Raw genomic sequence first — 17300 nt, forward strand, 5'->3', positions numbered from 1 at the left:
TTCTTAACTCCAATCTTCTCCATGAAAGAAAAAAAACAGGTAATTTATGTGGCCAAGTAAAAACTATTGAAAAAGATATCCTGGGCTTGATTACTGATGAGAGTTCCTGCTTTTGTTTGTTTTGAGACTTGTTCTTCATTATTGTAAATCAAGTTTCAAATTTCCAAGTCAGAATTGTTCAAGGATTATTTCCCTTGAGATGAGAACAACAAGGGAAAGAATGACTTAGTAATAAAGAGTCATTTAGCCTTTTTTGACATAACAAGAAAAATCTTTAGGCTATTTCCTCATCACACTAAAATATCTAATTGGGCTTAAAAGGCGCTCTGGAGAATACTAACATGAGAGTTCTATCTGCACTTGAATAAAAGCATGTTTTTAATTTTGTCTTAAGGTATGACTAAAAATTACATAAAACATAGTTGGGGAAATATTAGCATATTTGTTTATTGTTTTGCTTTCTCAACTACAAAGGCCAAAGATAGATCCAATATAAAACAAATATTGGGGACACTTGCATTAAAGTCCACAAACGTTAATGGAAAGAACCACTTTTTAAAATGCTAAATTTCATGGACTGTCAATGGATAGGTTAAAATATAAGTGGAAAAAAATGAAATAGGAGTTGAGAGCCAACTGCTGCAGTATTTAGCAGCCATTTCTTAGTACATGATCCAGAGGGCCAGCTGTTAATCGCAAAAATATTTATGTAATAGGATGGGTCTGTGTGCTGTGTACTCATTAAACGCAGCCCACTCAAACAGTCAAAAACACATGTTACTTAAGCATGCTTTTTTTTCCTTTTCAAAGTATCTCGCAAACTAATGGCTTAAAGAAGGCAAAACAAAGTGTTTTGGAGAATAATTCACTGATCAAAGGAAATTTTTTTCATATACACAAATCCAAAATTGCTTGGAAATTTTTAAACTACTACAAAAGTTAAAGAAATGAATTAATTAGTCCTTCCATCATGCCAAATGCCACTATTTTCAAGAGCCAGTTACTGACTTAAAACTTATGTTAGCAGAGAGGCTTTAAGTAGCTTGCCCAGATACTCTTCATAAATTTTTTGCTGTAACTGATGACTTTCTTCCTCTTCCTCTGCCTTCTTTTTTTTTCCACTAATGACCTGTATTTCATAATAACCAGGATAGTCCCGCAAACACTCCTTCCTTACCCTGGCACCCTCAAATGTAGTGCCCCATCTCTGATGACCCAGTCTTCCCTAATAGCGGGGAAAATAGAAGGAAAAGGGAAATAGCAGCTCCAAGGAAAGGAAAGGGAGAAACAAAATCCATATATGTCATTTCAGGACTTTAGTACCTGCCTATCACAAAATCTCTCAGCCACCTGGAGAAGAAAGACCAGGATTAAAGGGAGAAGAAAGAAGACGATATGGCAAAGGTAAAATATAACCACAGGAAGATCCTTCTGAATACTCTCTAGTGTTTGTTCAATTTCTACCTGGGTATAAAGGTGAGGAGCCAGAGGAAGAGGCTGTCTTCTTTCCTTTCCTATTCAATTCTCAACTTTATCCTAGTCTCCACTGATCTCTTCTTCAAACTCTTATGCTACTTTATCTACCTTAGACCCCAAATCCTGATTGTACTTTACCCACTTTCAGATCCCACTCTGCCCATTCCCCTACCCCCATAATTCAGAGCTACTAATATTAGTACCATGTACAGTAAAATATGCCTGTGCGGTTACAGTATTAACACATTCTTCACAGACTGTGCAAACTTAAGGATGCCACAAATATAATAAATTAAGAAAACACTGGATTTTTAAAGTCATATAAAAGCAGAAGATCATGTTTTAAGGGACACAGATGATTACTGTCAAAGCACTGAATAATTACAGAAACCCAAGACAATAAAAAAACTCTCCAAGAATTTTTCAGCTCCTTCTTACAAGTGTTTTTTAAAAGAGATTAGGCATTTGGCCTAGTTAATATTTTGGTTTTATTGTCTAAAACTTTTTACAGTAGCTCTGTTTAAAATATCCCTTTCCTTTTCCATTCCAGCAAATATAAATAAGACATAAACCTCAGAATATTAAAGTTACTTGTGCTGTTTTAAAGTGAAATTGTTTATAAGAAAATATGTACACATATTAAGCTGCTGTTTGGGTAGGAATTTTAAAAATTAAGTTGCCCCCATACTTTTAAGACATAACTCTAGAGCATTCTAGCATTTAATACCCACACTAAAAAGTCATCCAAGTTCCACGCACAGACAAAATACTCACTTACTAAAATGAGCCATTAAGTTTAATGTGTGAAAGTTGCTCCAGCTTTTTTACTTCTAAAGGTATAGAAGCAAAGTTCTTTTTATTTCTTGTATCATGTTAAACAAAGGATGTGTTTATTCTGAAAAGTTACGGAAAATCTTAAAAGAAAGGAGAGTTGCCACTATAACACAATCAGTATTGGGTAACACCACTGTTTTTAAAGTGTGTCTGAAGGCAGGTGTCATGGTGTACACCCTACACCCATCATCCGTGCAACTGGGAGGCTGAGCCACAAGGATCACAAACGTGAGGCCAGCCTGGGCTACATAGTAAGACCCTGTTTCAAAAAATAAGCAAAGAATACCAACAAACAAACAAAAACGCATTTTAGAATCCTTAAAAAAAAACAAGCCAGACATGGTGGCACACACTGTAATCCCAACACTCAGGCTGAGGAAGGAGGATAATAAATTCAAGCTCGGCCTGAGCAACTTAGTGAGATCCTGTCTCAAAATAAGAAAGGAAGAAAAGAAACAAGGAAACTAGGAAGAAAGAATGGAAGGGAGAGAAGGGGAGGGGAAGGAAGGGGAAGGGAGGGAAAGGGAGGGGAGGACAAGAAAGACACAAAGAAAAGAAAGTTAGCTAGCTAGCTAGGGATTTAGCTTAGTGCAAAGGCCCTGGGGTCAATCCCCAGTACTAGAAAAAAAAATTTTTAAATATAAACTGGCAATTTATATGGATCAATGTTATAAACATGAAACTACTATAAATGTAAAATAAGCAAAAGCACACTTTCTGCTGTAATTTATCCAGCCAGTCATACTCTAGATATTGTATAATTATGATTTAAAATTGCAATAAAGTAAAATGTACCCCATACATATTGTTGATAGAAGTCCTTTTGTCTTCTATTAAAAAGTTCTTTTGTAAATTAGAAACTAATCCAATGTGGGGAAATTTGTTTTCTTTTTTTTTTCTTAAACATATATCAGTCATCCTATCTCAGCTGGCTAGTGTCACAAGCAGAATCATACATCAGAGAAGTAAAATTCATATAACATGGAAAATATAAAACCAAAGTTATACCGTAAAATTTGTTGAAAGTTTCAATCAGAATAATACTGCAGATTAAAATAATAAAAATTGTGTCAGAATACAAATAAGCCTGGTATCTGATCAACTTATGTCACTGTGTAATTTATGCTAATAATTATAAAACTTTTAAGTGGTATTATTTTGTGACTATTTCAATTGAATCCAATAGATAATATGCATTTTAATGGCAAAACCAAACTCAAAACACAAATTTTAAATATTCATGGAATATTAGATAGGATGTGATTACTGAAAAATCATTTTGAGGAAGAATATCTGTTTACATGGAAAAAATGTTCATTACATATAGCTGAATGAACAAAGCAACGTGTAAAACAGTATAAAACCACAAGATACTTCTGTGTAGAAGTCTGCTATTTCTAACTTTGCTACTTCCCTTCTGACCTAATGAATGCTACAGTTAAAGAGGAGTTGGGATACAGCTCTGGCAAATCCCCACCTGTAAATGTTGTGTTCTATGGGGTTGGGGTTGCCAGAACAAAGTGAGAATCTAAGTAGAGCGTTTACAACAGAACTCTTTTGCGTGAGTCTTCCCAAAATTAACAACCAATCACCAGGCTCACAGGACCTGATACTCCAATACCAAATGACTCACTTGAAACTTAGAAGAATGACCAAACATTTACAGGAATAAATTTATGAACTACCAAGAATGAAACTCTTTTCCTTTTTTTTTTTGTGCATTTATGTATGTGTGTGTGTGTGTGTGTGTGTGTGTGTGTGAGAGAGAGAGAGAGAGAGAGAGAGAGAGAGAGACATACACACAAACACACAGGGAGGGAGGAGTAAAGGAGGGAGGAGAGAAGGGCAAGAGGGTAGAAAGGAAAGGATTGATACATTAGGCAAATACAAAGCTTACCTGAAATAGCCTGGTAAAAATATCAAATTCAAATACTGAAATGTAATCATTGAAAGTTAAATCAATTGTTGATTTCAGAGCCATTGCTTCTAGGCCAGAGCTAATTTGATGGACCTCATGAAGGCACTGTCTGAATACTTTCCATGGTACAATAGTTCTGTGCAAGGGAAAAACAAAATTAATTATTGAATTAAGTGGCAATGAACATATATCTTCCACTGAAACACCACAATTTTTAAATCATAAAATAGTAACATTTGCAGTGAAAGAAATAGTTGAGAATACTGTTCAAAATTCAGATCACAGTAATATTAACTTTGTCATATTGCATTTACTAAGAAAGTTAAAAGAAACAATTTCTTTCTTAAACACCTCAGCTATCAAGATATCTCTATAAACACATTCAAAGGAAGTATCAGGTTGTTTAGCTATGGCTTAATAGTAAATTCTCCTTTTCTGTTTTCTTAAGGTAGTTACAAGAGGATGGATCCATAGAATAGCAGGAATCTTTATTCACTGTACAAGAGTCATGTGTATACACCATTTCAATAAGCGTAGGGTAGAAAGTCATAAAGACTTGTGTCCCCTTACTGATGTTTTCTGCGGAGATGAAAAACGCATGTAACTCTTCATTCTCATGCAATGAGAAATCTTACTTTTAAAAAAGTAACTATAATTGCTATCTCAGAGGAATTAATTTATCCACCATCTCTTCATTCTTTATCATTCACATCACATATCAGAAATTTTAATAAGTAATACATCTACATGTTACATGTTCAAAAAATTTAGAAGCACACAGAACATTAGCCAGGAAGTTCTATCTCCCAACCAAATCCCTAAGTGACTACTTTCCAACTTTCACTCATCTTTCCCTCCCGCATGGAAATTAATTAACACCCTTTATATACTGCTCAGTGACATTCTTCCTCTTAGGTCAAGTGCTTATTGCTGAATCAATAGGAATGGAAGAAATCATTTTTTTTTGGTACTGGGGATCAAACTTGGGACCTTGCGCTTGCATGGCAGGCGGTGGAACCACTGAGCTAAATCCCTGGCCCTTCATTCCTATTTTTAAAAATGTAAATGGTAATTTTCAAAAGAGTTAATATGCACCCTTTTAAAAGATAGCAAATATTTAAATTTTGAGTTTTTTTACCACTGTCTTTTAAGAAATAAAAGACTCAAGCAGAAAGGACAAAATTTTGCCTGGCCCCATTGTATATGAATCCTCCCAATGGAGAATTATCACTAAGTTTCACATTTCTTATTCATGACTGAGTATCTAGCGTAGTGGCTGTCAGCCTTAGCATCCATCTGAACCATACAAAGGGCTTGTTAACACAGAGACTGCTCAATGCCAACCCAAGATATCCTGTAGCCCTGGGTGGAGTCTGAGAAGTGAGTTCTAATTCATTTCCCACTGACTCCAATGTGCTGCAACCCACACCCTGAGTCTGCAAATCGACCTACTAGCTATTAATGGCTAAGTCAAGCACTTTCAGGGACACAGAACTATGGAAACACACTCACAGATACCATCTTGGTTCTTGAAGAATGTAAGATTTGTAGTGCTAAAAAAATACAGAGAGGGGAGAGGACCTTGGCCTCTTTGAGCCCTGAACTGTCCAACCTGCGCCCTGCCCACCACCGACCAGTCTTCAGACCATGAGGACCTATACAGAGGCACAGGGGGTCATAAAAGCTATTGTCCTGAGCTCCAGAAGATAGAGCAGAAGTGAACAACTGAAAGAGGGCCTCTCTCAGGCTCCTTTATGAAAACTGAAGCCCACTGGAAAAGTGAAGAGAATCTCTGCAATAAAGGCACACGAGACCACCTTACTTGGTAAGTTGGAGGGATCATCACCTCCCATCCCAACTTGGACTATCTTCAGGGGAAGGGCAGCTGGAACCTGTAGTAGAATATTGCAGAGTTCAACTCTGCAGGAGAACAGGGAGCTCAACTTGGGACTACTTGGAGCCAGAAATCTGCCTGAGTCTCACAGGTCTGCTGCTGCCTTGCTGAGACTCACTGACTTATATCTGCACACTACTGCCCATGTTGTCTATTGTGACAACAGAGACATGCCCTGAAGGAGGCCTTTCATTTTTATTTTTTACAAAATATTATTTTATTTTTTTGCTCTTATTTTTAATTTTTTTCTTTTTCTACTCTTCAAATTTTTATTTTTCTCTTCTGCTTTTTTCTAACTTTTTTCTTTCACTCACTCTCTCACTGTCCCACATTCTTCTTCATCTCCCTTTTTGTTCCTGTTCTGGCCCTAATTTGTGTTTCTTCTTTATTTTTCTTTTCTTCTCTATTTTCTTCTCTAGATTCTCATTAGTTTTAAAGGAAAGTAAAGAAAGTTTCTATAGCCTCACTATTGCTGTTAGATTGTTTGGTTCTCCTCTTTGTTCTTTCATTCTGTCTTTTCCTCTTGTCTTCAACAGTTTCTTACAGTTTGCATGATCTTCCTGTGTCCTCCTCACTGGTAACCTTTCCCTATCCTTCTACCTAGCTATCCCTCCCTCCCCAACTCCTTCTAACTCCCCATCCCGAAGGGTAAAGTTGCTATATTGAAGAGTTTATTCACTATAAAAATATGTTCGGTTGGTCCTCAATTTTCATTTAATTCACACAGTTAAAGGTCATAGATTCATAACTACCAAAAATTGTTATTTTATAAGCTGTGCTTGATGCAGTGGTGTTGCTGACTGTACACTTGGGCTAAGGTGTTGTGATTGATCTAATCAGTTGTCCTTCCTGGTATAATGAAAATGAGATAGCCTCAGAGCCATTAGCAACTCAAAACCTAAAGACCAGCAATATCTGGAAGACACCTCTGAGAAGCAATGATTCCATAAGGGTTCTAAATACAAGCAACAAAGATACTAACAATAAGCAATTTCCAAGTATCAAACCAGGAATTAAACCAAGGACAGTACCAAACACAAAAACGAGAAGACATTTAAGCAAGGCACAAACTCAGACTTCTACTCAGCAAAAGGCAAATTCTGGGGGAAATGAGGTGGAAAAGTCTGATAATCAACCACCTGGACACCCTGAACTGATAGCACAGGAAGTAACAAAACAGATGAATGAAGCTTTAGAAAAAATCAAAGCAGAAATAATAATCCAGATAACTAGCAATGGTGAGAAGAGCGAAAGACACGATTAGAGGCTCTAGAAAAGAAACAGATAAAAAATAAGTGGGCTTAGAACTATGCTGGGAGTCATGAATGCCCAGCATAATAAATGGAAACCATGATCAAACAACATAAGAAAGAAATGAAATCCATGAAATAGATTCAAACAGATATCCAGGAGATTAAAAACACCATTGAAAGTATTCACAGCAGATTAAAGGTAGGTGAAGAGAGAATATCAGATATAGAAGACAGGATTGAGGTTAAAGACCATGAAAACAGAGATTTCTTCAAAATAGTAAGGAAGCACAAGAAATCAATCCAACAGCTGCTAGACAATGCAAAGAAGAATAACATAAGACTGATAGGAGTCCACGAAAAAGCAGGAGAAACTACAAAAGACATAAAAAAAAACTGTTCACAGAAGTAATAGTAGACAACTTCCCAGACAGAGGTAGTGAACTGGACAGAAAGATAAGTGAGGCATATAGAACTCCAACTAGCCATGATCAAAAAAAACCTACACCTAGACATATAATAGGATCCCAGAAACCCAACAGAAGAACAAAATCCGACAAGCAGTTACAGAAAAGAAACAAATCACCCACAAAGGAAAGCCCATCAGAATCACAGCAGACTTCTCAACACAAACCCTCAAGTCAAGGAGAACCTGGAGTGAAGTATTTCAAGCCCTAAAAGAAAATAACTTCCAACCTAGACTGGTGTATCCTGCAAAATTATCTTTCAAAATCAATGGGGAAATTAGATACTTACATGACAAAGAACACCTGAGAAATTTCATGAACATTAAACCAGCACTCCAAATAATTCTAAACAATATCCTAGAAAAAGACGATGAAGGTTACAACTCCATGAGGCCCAACAGAGGGAAACCACCAGGCAAAGGAAGAAACTAAAGAGAAAGGGGGTACAATAAGAAAAGAGTCAACAATAGTAAAACATCATGACAAGGATGAGTCACTATCTATCAATTATAACCATCAACGTTAATGGCCTCAATTCACCAAACAAAAGAAACAGTCTGGCAGAATGGATTAAGAAGCAAAATCCTACAATATGCTGTATACAAGAAACACACCTAACTCAAAAAGGAATTCAAAAACTGAAAGTAAAAGGATGGAAAACAGCTCTCCATGCAACAGGAACCTGAAAAAGAGCAAGGGTGCCAATCTTCTTTGCAGACAAAGTAGATTTCAAACCAAAATTAATTAAGACAGACAAAGATGGTCACTACATCCTTGTGAAGGGAATAATCCAAGAGGAAGCAATGACAATCATAAATATCTATGCATCAAAAATGAATGTCCCCAACAATACAAAACAAATATTAATGGACATGAAAAACCAAATAAGCACTAATACAATTGTAGTGGGGGACCACAATACTCCACTATCACAAATGGACGGATCATCTAGACAAAACATTAACAACAAAATTCTAGAACTGAACCAAGCTATTGAACAAATGGATTTAATAGATGTTTACAGAGTGCTCCACTCCACAAAATCAGGATACACATTCTTTTCAGTTGCACATTGGTCATTCTCCAAAATAGACCACATGCTAGCTCATAGAACACGTCTGTCTAAATGTAAAAGAACTGAAGTTACCCCCTTTATATTATCAGACCATAGTGCAATAAAATTGGGAATCAATAGCATAAGAAACTGCAAAACCCCCACAAACACATGGAAATTGAGTAACACCCTCCTATACAACCAATGGGTCACAGAGGAAACTAAAGAAGAAACTAGACAGTTTCTACAAGTAAATGATAATGCAAGTACAACATACAGGAATCTATGGGACACAATGAAAGCAGTTCTAAGAGGGAAATTCATAACAGTGAATGCCCATATTAGGAAAACAAAGAGAACTCAAATAAACAACCTAATTCAGAACCTCAAGCTCCTAGAAAAAGAAAAGCATAACAAACCTAAAGCTCTTAGGAGAGAGGAAATTATAAAGATCAGAGCAGAAATCAATGGAATGGAGATTGAGAACAATAAAAAAAAAATGAATCAAAGAGTTGGTTTTTCGAAATAAATAAAATTGATAAACCTTTAGCCAACCTTATCAAAAAAAGGAAAGAAAAGGCTCAAATCTATCCAATTAAGAGTGAAAAAGGTGAAGTCACAACAGATCCAGTAGAAATCCAGAGGATCATCAATATCTACTTCCAGAACCTGTACTCTAAAAAAATGGAAAATGTAGAGAAATGGACAGATGCCCAGATACATATCAATTGCCAAAGTTATATGAAGAAGATAGGAAGCCATTGTTACTTTGATTCCAAAACCAGGGAAAGACCCAACCCAGAAAGAGAACTACAGGCCAATCTCCCTAATGAATATAGATGCAAATATCCTCAACAAGATACTGGCAAACAGAATACAGAGGGTCATCAAGAAGATAATACATCCTCACCAAGTCGGATTTATCCCAGGGATGCAAGGATGGTTCAACATTCGTAAATCAATAAATGTAATAACACCATATTAACAGAGGCAAGGACAAAAGCCATATGATCATCTCAATAGATGCAGAAAAGCATTTGACAAAACCAACGCCCATTCATGATAAAAAGCCCACAGAAAATTGCAATAGAACGTCTTCATCTCAACCTGATTAAGGCTATCTATGAAAAACCAACAGCCAATATCATACTAAATGGTCAAAAACTGAAAACTTTCACGCTAAGATCAGGAAAAAGAGAAGGATACCCATTAATACCACTGCTGTTCAATATATTTCTGGAAACAGCCACCGCAATTAGGAAAGAGAAAGAAATAAAACGAATAAAGATAGGAAAGGAAGAAGTTAAACTGTCTTTATTTGCTGACAATAGGATACTTTACACAGAAGACCCAAAACACTCCACCAAAAGACTTCTAGACTTAATTGACAGATTCAGTAGAGTAGCTGGATATCAGATCAACGCTGAAAAAACAATAGCCTTCTTATACGTAAATAACAAGACAACCTGAGAGAGAAATTAGGGAAACAATTCCTTTTACAATAGCATCCCCCCAAAAATGAAATATCTAGGAAGCCAATATAACAAAGGAAGCAAAAGACCTCTACAGCACTCTGAAAAAAGAGATCGAAGAGGATTTAAGAAAATGGAAAGATATCCCTTGCTCCTGGGTAGGAAGAACCAATACAGCGAAAATGGCCATACTTTCAAAACTACTATATAGATTTTAATACAATCCTAATTGAAATTCCAACCATATACTTCACAGAACTATAGAAAACAATCCAAAAATTCATTTAGAACCAGAACAGACCTAGAATAGCAAAAGCAATTCTAGGCAACAGAGACATGGCAGGGGGTATCACAATCCACAACCTGCAACTCTACTACAAAGCCACCATGATAAAAACAGTATGGTACTGGCAAAGAAACAGACCCAAGGATCAGTGGAATAGATTAGAAGATGAAGAAACAACTCCAGACATACTCAGCCACCTCATCTTTGACAACAGAGTCAACCACCCTCATTGGAGGAAAGCTAGCCTATTTAATAAATGGTTTTGGAAAAACTGGATCTCAGCCTACCACAGATTAAAACTAGACCCATATCTATCACCATGCACTAAACTAAGATTGAAGTGGATTAAAGATCTAAATATTAAAACAGAAACGCTGAACTGGCTGGAACAGAGGTTAGGTAGAACTCTTGAAGACATTGGCATAGGAAAAAACTTTATGAACAAAACCTCAGTAGCAAGGGAATGAGCACAAGAATCAACACCTGGGATCTCATCTTATTTAAAAGCTTTGACACAGCAAGAGAAGCCACCAACAGAGCCAGGAAACAACCTATAATGAGGGAAAAAAATTTTAGCATCTGTACGTCAGACAAAGGACTATGATGTGGAATATATAAAGAAATGAAAAAAATGAGACCCCCCCCCAAATTTAGAGACCCAATTCAAAACTGGGCATCTGAAATGAACAGACTTTTCTCAGACAAAGAAGTAAAAGCAGCAAATAAACATATGAAAAAATGTTCAGGATCACTGGTCATTGGAGAGATGCACATGAAAACAATGCTCAGATTCCACCTCACCCCAGAAAGAATGGCTGCTATCATGAAATTAACCAATAACAAGTGCTGGCCCGGGTGTGGACAGAAAGGAATCCTCCATTGTTGGTGGGAGTGCAGACTGGTGCAACCACTGTGGGAATCAGTATGGCAATACTCAAAGAACTAGGACTAGAGGTTTCATTTGAGCCAGCTATTTCCCTGCTGGATATCTTCCCCAAAGAATTAAATGAATCATCCCACAGTGCTATATGTGCACCCATATTTATAGCGACACAGTTTCTAATAGTGAAAACAGCCCAAGTGCCCATCAACTGGAAACTGGATAAAGAAGATGTGGATTTTTTAAATAAAATGGAATACTACTCAGCCATAAAGAATGAGAAACTGGAGACATTTATAGCGAAATGGATGGATATTGAGGCAATACTCTTAGGTGAAATAAATAGGACACACATGTGTGAATACTAAATAGTTTCTCTAGTGTGAGAAACTGAAAGTGTAAATAAGGATTAAAATGATTAAAATGTATAATTGATAATTTTAAATAGGAGGTAAAGGTCCAATGGGGTAGGGGAAGTGGGAGCGGAAGGGGAATGGAAAGACGGGAAAGGAAAAATTACGAGCAAAGCTAAAAATGGAAACAAAGTCTTTGTAAATAGGGAAGGGTGGATAGGGTGAAGGGAGCACAGGGCATGGGTAAAAAATAAACACTATGATACATCAGGTACAGGTATGAGTACCTAATGATAAATGTAAACGTATTGTATACCTAAAATAAAAGAATTTAAGCAAAAAAAAAAAAAGCATACAGAGAGGAAATGTAAAAGGAAGTACTCCTTGATGGATGTGCAGTGAAGACTGAAGAACCCGAAAGAAGGAGTCTATGATAAGTGGCATAAATGAATGATAAGACAGGCTCACAAAACTATACTACATTTATAAGAAAGTTAAGGTCTGATGTACTATTACATGAAGAAAAATATGAGGTTTAATACCTCAAAAGACTTTTCTCTATGTACCAAAAAAACAGGAAACCACAGAGAACTGAAGAAAGACACCACATGAGATGCCATTTAGAAGAAACACACGTCAGACTGATTAAGGTTAACAAAATGCTGCTGGCATAAAAGAACAAGGGAAATGCTTAATAATATTAGAAAACTATTGATTTAACATGAAGCATAAATATGTAATTATGTCCAGTTTCATTACAGCGACCATGAAAGTAGTGCCTAAGAGGCACATTTTTCTTTTCCAAACTAAAGTTTCCAATAATCAACACACACAAAGGACATAAACAATAGAGGGAAAAGAGCTGATCAAAGAGCTGTTGATTTAAGAATGGTGCAGATATTTTTTGTATGGAAAAGCATACAGTTCTGTTTTGTGTAAAATGTATAAAAAGTAAATATGCTGAGCAAATAAAAACCTTATTTTGTATAGAATTTAAGAACAAACATTGGTTAAATATACATCTTAATGTGTTACCATGAAAATATCATTCATTATTCAATATTTAAGGTGGATAGAGATAACTATTTGAGTATCCAGTGACTTCCCAGAGTACATTATACAAAATGTACAACTTCTATCTGACAAATGGAAAACCTCCATTTCTGTAGTACTTGTGTTAATGAAACTTTGTCACAGTTCACTGATGATAAACCTAAAGCCCACAGAGGCATTCGTTCACTAAAACCTCAATTAAGTGTGGCAACAAGGAATAAGAAGCTAGGGCATTATTTGGTTATCAGAACAGACTTTCCTTCTTTGATCACCTCAGCAAAACACCCTTGTGTAGGAGAGGAAATTAGCGAGGGAAGTATTTCCCAAATGAAGAACAGATAGATGTCTTTAAAAACAAACAAACAAAACAACATATTGTACTAAAGCTGTTGCACACAGAACCTAAACTTCCCACAGAGAATTGGAAGTGGTTACCATTTTCTTTTCCTGAATTGAGGTGGTGGGTGGAGATAGGAACAGAATACATTTTCATGCTTTTAATGAAATTGTAGCGAGAGAGTAGCATTTCTCACTACCTCTTCTTCCCTTAGACATAAAGCCTGGGAGAGAAAATATTTATGGAAAATTGTTTTAAAACATGTAGAAACTTGAGTGTGGAGGAAACCTAGTAAAAGAAAGGGGGATGAGAAGAGGAAAAAAACACTAAATGAGCCAACTCAAGCTTAAAGCTCTCACAAATCACAAAATCTTTAAAGTGTTCTATTTACCATATAATTATAAAACACATTTAATTGCAAATTGAACCACCTTTAAAATATACAGAAAAGCACAACTCACTATCAATCTACAACTAACAGATCACAAGACCAACAGGAAGGTAGGCACTTATTAGGATAATAAAATTTCAAGATCTCTAGACTTCCAATAAGAGGATGGCTGCCATGCACTGGTTACTATCAGCCATGGCTACACAGAAATCTTTTGATGACTTGAAAAAAAAAGGGATAGTTTTGTTCATATGCCATAAGAATTTAATACATAAGGCTTTATTATAGTTTTACTATTAGATAATGGACTCTAATCTCTCGACTAAACAGCAAGTTATTGTCTTTAGAAGTCTCTGTTTCTAGAACTTCTTTTTTGAAAATGTTTTATTTTTATTAGTATATGTTTGCAGTACATAATGAATATATTTATTGTGGTAAATTAGTATATGTTCCTAACACATCTCAATTCATTTTTCCCCTTTCCCCTCCATCTGCCCCCATTTTTTGCCAGCATAGGATTCATTTATTTATCTTATAAGTCCTTATAAAGTTAATTATCAGATTAACAGCCAAACTAACGGGCAAAAAACACATAAAATACAGAAGATGATTCTAATAAATCAAGGTATACTTTTAGATATATTGTTCATGTTTGGATTATGATTACTTTTCTCTCTTCTTTCCAATTTTCTTTTATTTTGTACTTTATATATTGAGTTTCTCATATAAGAGATACCATGTGATATTTAAGCTTGTGTGTGATTTACTTCACTTAAAATTTTAGTCTGAAAGTGCATCCATTTTCCTATAAATGACATGTTTATTCTTCTTTCTTGCAGAGTAGTACTCCACTGTATATAAATACCATACTTTCTGCATCCATTCACCTGTTGAATACGGACATATGGCCTGTTTCCAAGGTTTAACTATTATGAATTATGCTGCTATAAATATGTACATAACTGTGGTATGATATCTTTAATTCTTTTGGTGAAGATACCTAGAAAGGGAATAGCTTTGTCCAATAGAATTTCTAGTTTTAGTTTTTTGAGGAGTCACTGTACTGATTTCCATAGTGGTTGTACCAGTTTACTCTCCCACCAACAATCAAGAAGGGCATCTTGAAAAATACAACATCCTTTCAAAGAAAATCAGAGCCTAAGACCAGCCAGATATAGAAAAACAAAACTGAAAAGGTATCTGTGGGTCAGCAGTTCACAGATAACACAATCTTCTGGGATCAGCTCCTCCAGGGTAGAAATGGAAGCAAGTATTCAACAGCCCAATTTGAAAATCCTGTACTTTTAAGAGAAAAGTAAAAGGAATAAAAACATACAAAGTGCTAGGAAGTTGATTTTAAAAATTTACCTGAAACCTCTACTTCCTCAAAGGCTACAGATGTTATTTCATCTAACAAAGGTGTGAATTTGCCCAATGTGGTGGAACGTGCCTATAATTCCAGCGCTCTCGGATTCCATTCCACGTTCGAGCTTGGCCTAGGCAACAGTGAAACCCCATCTCAAAATAAAAAGTAAAAAATACGCTGAGGAAACAGCTCCCTGCAAAGACCCTGGGTCCAATCCCCAGTACTACAAAACAAATAACCAAACAAATAACCAAGCAAAAAGTAATTATCAACAAAAACTATGGCATCTGAAAACAAAAACTTAAGTATAATTCTGGAATGAATGAGAATTTAGCATTTCTGGAAGCGAATCTATAAATTTTGACCCAGAAAGTCTACTTATAAGGAATTTTGTCTAAAGATAATTAAGTTCAAAAAGTGTAGAGCAGTGCAAAAAGTCTCCTACAAATCTCTTCAAGCAGTTTTGTTTATAATAGCAAAACATTAAAAACAAGTAATCTCTGAATAACAATAGAACATTGAAAAGAATGTTACATCACTTAAAATTGCACAGAAAATACATATCATGTGAAAATATCCATGGCATATTATTAAATGGAAACAGTATTTTTAACATTATTGCATACTTTAAGACCCTACATTCAAAACTAGTTGTGATGTCCAAAAAGCCATTACAAATCTGAAGTGATGATGAACTATAAGCGATTTTTAAAATTTCATTTTCTGGATGTGCTTACATTTATAATGCTTCTATCTTTCTAATGTATCCTAATGGATTAAAGTAATAAAACATATACTCAAATATTAAACAATTATTTCATCATAGAATCAACTGAACCAGTATTTACTTATGATTTTATATCTAGAAAAATACATACACAAAATTTACAGGTTAAATGAGAAATCATGAGGGAGCCGAACATGGTTGCTGAAGAGCAATATAAGAAAATCCTATTTCTACATATCAGCAGTATACATAACTAGGAATGAAAAATTTAAAAACTTGACTTTTGCAGTGCCATCTATAAATATTAAATCAATAGAAATAAAAGTAACAAAACATGAGTAAGGCCACAACAGAAACACACTCACATGCACAGTTAGATATTATATCTAACACTTTAACAGATCAGCAGGCTCAGTATTATAAAGATGTGAATTCCCTCAAACTGACCTACAGATTTAATACAACCTCAATTAAAACTCCCAGAAGGCATTATGATAATAAGAATAAACAGACTCTAAACTTTATAGGAAATGCCAAGAGCCAAGATTAAACAAGATAATCTTCGATAATAACAACACTGACAAGCTTGTAATTCTTACATTAAGACCACGTGTCGCCGCATGGATAGAGACATACACTAGTGAGGCAGAACAGAAATTTCATAATGAAATACAACGGAATTTGGTACACAACAGCAGTTCTGTATAAACAGTAGTGGTAAATGATGATTTTCGATAAATGTTGCTGGGTCAAATGAATACACACATGAAAGAAACTGAATCTTGGCCATTACCTTCCAACACATTAAGCAAATTCAATTTTAGACACATCTTAGAACTAAAATTGAAAAGGAAAACAAAGTTTTTAAGGAGATATATGAGAAACTATCAGCATTACACTGGAGCAGGCAAAAAATTTAAACACAACCCATATTGCCCAAAGCAAAAAGGAAAATGATTTAAAAGGAAGAGTAAATATCATTAACAAACTGAAAAAGAAAGTCACCTACAAAAAGAAAGTATTTACAGACATAACAAAAATTTTATATTCATAACATATAAAAACTTCAATAAGTAAGTACAAATAATAAAAATTGAGCAATTTTTATACAAGTGCAGTTCAAAGAAATTAAAATGTTCAATAAACATACAAAGATGTACTCAACTTTACTGGTCATCAAGAAATTGTAAACTAAAAACACAATGAAATTTCACTCTACCCCAAAGGAATGACTTAGTAAAAAGCAATGAATGATATTATAAAACACTGAGGAGGATATGGAGCAACAGAAACTGTTACACACTTATTAGAGATGACTAAATTGGTACAAACACTTTGGAAATTTGTTGGGAGGTCTACACAAGCCAATACTCTGCATAGACTAGAAGTTCGCAATTGTACTTGTATATATCTATCAGAAATGCATAGATATCCTTAAATGGGTACAAAAGAATGTCACTATTAATAACAATCCCATAGAGAAAGAACCCAATGTGTGTTAATAGCAGAACTGCCAGGTAATGGAGAAGGGAGAATGAATAA

At 35.3% G+C, this 17300-nt stretch overlaps 1 protein-coding gene across 10 annotated transcripts in view; it reads right to left on the reverse strand.

Moving 5' to 3' along the window:
- Cblb (Cbl proto-oncogene B) overlaps positions 1-17300 on the reverse strand; it is a 212441-nt gene that overhangs the window by 89890 nt on the left and 105251 nt on the right. For all 10 annotated transcript variants that reach the window (XM_021264279.2, XM_021264269.2, XM_004835783.3 and 7 more), the window contains exon 5: positions 4208-4364. In XM_021264279.2, coding sequence (XP_021119938.2) covers positions 4208-4364 — 157 coding nt within the window. The remainder of the gene's footprint in view (positions 1-4207; positions 4365-17300) is intronic.

The sequence above is a fragment of the Heterocephalus glaber genome, unplaced genomic scaffold (assembly GCF_053883595.1).
Source record: "Heterocephalus glaber isolate CG9 unplaced genomic scaffold, H.glaber_assembly_v1.0 deba00000122, whole genome shotgun sequence".
NCBI classification, from domain to species: domain Eukaryota; kingdom Metazoa; phylum Chordata; class Mammalia; order Rodentia; family Bathyergidae; genus Heterocephalus; species Heterocephalus glaber.